The sequence below is a fragment of the Sinocyclocheilus anshuiensis genome, unplaced genomic scaffold, assembly GCF_001515605.1.
Source record: "Sinocyclocheilus anshuiensis isolate Anshui unplaced genomic scaffold, SAMN03320099.WGS_v1.1 scaffold4, whole genome shotgun sequence".
Classification (NCBI taxonomy): Eukaryota; Metazoa; Chordata; class Actinopteri; order Cypriniformes; family Cyprinidae; genus Sinocyclocheilus; species Sinocyclocheilus anshuiensis.
In genome coordinates this window covers 1,363,204-1,365,820 of record NW_015554075.1, presented here as the reverse complement: position 1 = coordinate 1,365,820, position 2,617 = coordinate 1,363,204, and the positions used below count along the sequence as shown (strand labels likewise).

General features: G+C 41.0%; 1 protein-coding gene across 4 annotated transcripts in view; it reads right to left on the bottom strand.

The window, feature by feature from the left end:
* Positions 1-1,784: 1,784 nt before the first annotated feature.
* The window catches only part of acin1a (apoptotic chromatin condensation inducer 1a), a 23,684-nt gene continuing 22,851 nt past the window's right edge, over positions 1,785-2,617 (bottom strand). For all 4 annotated transcript variants that reach the window (XM_016461025.1, XM_016461026.1, XM_016461027.1 and 1 more), the window contains one exon: positions 1,785-2,617. This exon is cut by the window's right edge and continues 53 nt beyond it. In XM_016461025.1, the coding sequence (XP_016316511.1) occupies positions 2,362-2,617 (256 nt within the window). In that variant the 3' untranslated portion in view covers positions 1,785-2,361.

The window sequence follows — 2,617 nt, the reverse complement described above, 5'->3', positions numbered from 1 at the left end:
TAAAGGAGCTGCTTTTTACCATTCATTTTGACTAAAAGGGCAGACTGAGAGACAGAAGCATGTGACTTGTATATTTAGATTTGTGGAAAGTCTGCCTCCTTGTGGTATGTGAACAGTGATACTGCTTTTGACTCCTGCCAGGGAGTAAAAAAATATTAAATATAACTATCACAATTTCTATAAAAATATTAAGCAGCACTGTTTTCAATCAGCAAATCTGCATATTAGAGTAGCTTCTGAAGGATGATGTGGCTGAAAATTTTGTTGTCATTGTAGGAATAAATTACATTTTAAAATATAAATGTTATCAAATTGTAATTTTTCACAATATTAGTTATTTCGTTTTGATAAAATAAATGCAGCCTTGATGAGTATAAGAAAATATCATCAGCCTCAAACTTGAGTACAAAAGAGTAAAAATAAATCTAGGTAGTATAAATCTAGGTTAATGTTAATTTCTACATTTACTGATACATCAACATTTGTACAAATTAATATTAAATGTATGATAAATTGGCAATGAACAATTTTGAAATTAACATTTTTAAATTAACCTACATTCATTAAAAAAAATAAAATAAAAAATCATAATGATTGCATGTTTACACCTAATGCAATAATATTAATAGATAACCCCTTTCTCAAATCAACCCATTCTCAGATTCTTGGCTGTGTGAGGTCACACAGACCCAGGCCACTCCCACGATTGTTGATTGACACTGGCGTTTCAGCATAGACCCGCCCTGAGTGAGCGGTTACAGTCCGCCATTGTTTCGACGCTGGAGCAGAAAACTAATCAACTGAGGTGTTTTGTTGTTGGATGTACTAAAGAACATAGCAGTCGTCATTTACTCCCGACATCTGAGGCGCTGAAGACGCAGTGGATTACATTTGATTTTGAAGGGAATGCGGCCCCCGATCTACCTAAATGCATCTACGTTCGGATTAATTGATTGATCCAGCTTCACCTACAGAAGAAGTGAGTACAAGTTTCATGAGGGAATGTGCCCCTGATCTACTTAAATGCGTCTGTGTTCGCGTGAATCATTCGTGATCCAGCTTCACCTCCAGAAGAAGTGAGTGTAAGGTTTTTCGAATGAATCTTTGCAAATCGCCTTTCCCAATAATGTGCTAGTTAGCAAGTTTCACAATGAATGCTGCTAAAGTAACAGTCTCTCAGAGAGGCTCCGGTCCTCACCCCATGGAAGAGAGGGGCGGGGTGAGCAGAGCTCATTAGCATTTAAAGGGACATGCACCGAAACGGGTCGCTGTGAACAGAGCTGCTTTTGACAGGGTAAAAAGGGCGTTGTTTTACACTACCATTGAGAAATTTTAACCAAAGTATGTTATAGACTTTTCATTAAGACCCTAAAGAATCATATCAACTTCTGGAAAATGGGCATCCGATGACCCCTTTAAGACTGTATAATGATATGGTTGAAAATAAAATGATTTTAAACAGCAGGCCAAAAACTAAAAGCATCACCTACTTGCTTTGATGGAAGAAATAAAACTCTCAGACCCATTTATGAACCCGGACTATAAAGTGGCTGAATAAGCTTGAAAATAAAAGTAGGACAACTGTCAACGGAATCCGTGCATTAGGTGCCAAGTGCACAGCTCAGCTGATTATAAACAGAGTGATGCAGATGCAACGCAAACCCACAGCTGATCCCCTACAAGAACCAAGAACGAACTTTGTTTTCAGTTCTTAGATGTAACCTTTTTATTATTTGTACATTCAGCACTTACAGGAGTAAAAAAAAAAAAAAAGAAAAGAAAACAAAATGTCAGCTTTTATGCTAAAACGATAAAAAATTTTAAAACCAAATGTGAAAGGGTTAAATATGCATCCCATTCTCCATGGCAACCTGCTAACAGCAAAGGGGTGGCAAAAGGCAGACAATACGAGACAAAAAAGGTACAAGGAATGTGAGGAAAACAAGAGGCAAAGTAGTGATCAGGACTTAAATCACGCTGAAGGCTTTCAGAGCATCTCTTTCTGATCCCAGCTTCACTCTTTCAGATCTGTGTTGACACTACACTGAAGGAGAAAGAGAATGTCACCAAACCAGGAGGACATCTTGCAGTCCGACCCATTTATACCAGAAGTCCATTAACACTGTGGTGGGAAATGAACACCAGGAGTCTTAAAGCCCAATCAAGAGACAACGAGAAGAGTCTACATGGAGACACAGCACCACCGTGGTCCCAATGCGTGTGTGTGCACCCATGTGTCTTTACGCAGAGTGTGTGTGCATGTGTGTGTTTTTATGAAGTCTGAGTTGGTCCTCAGGAAGGTAGGCATAGAGCTGCACATACAGGAACAGGGGTCACAAACTGGACAATTCCAGGCTTCCCTTAGTGTCGTCGATCTCTGAGCGGAGGGTCGCTGCGGCTTCGTGACCTCCTGCTCCCGCTTGCACTGTTTCCGCCAGGCCTGCGGTATCCCTCCTTCCGTTTATCCCCCTCTCGCTCCCTTTCTCGACCTCGGTCTCGTTCTCTGTCACGGTCTCTCTCACCTTCCCCTCCGGTGGCCCCGCCGGTCTTCATCCTCTCTCGCCGCTCCTCCTCACGTTTCTTATCCTCCTCTTCAATCTCCTTCCTCCTCTTCTCT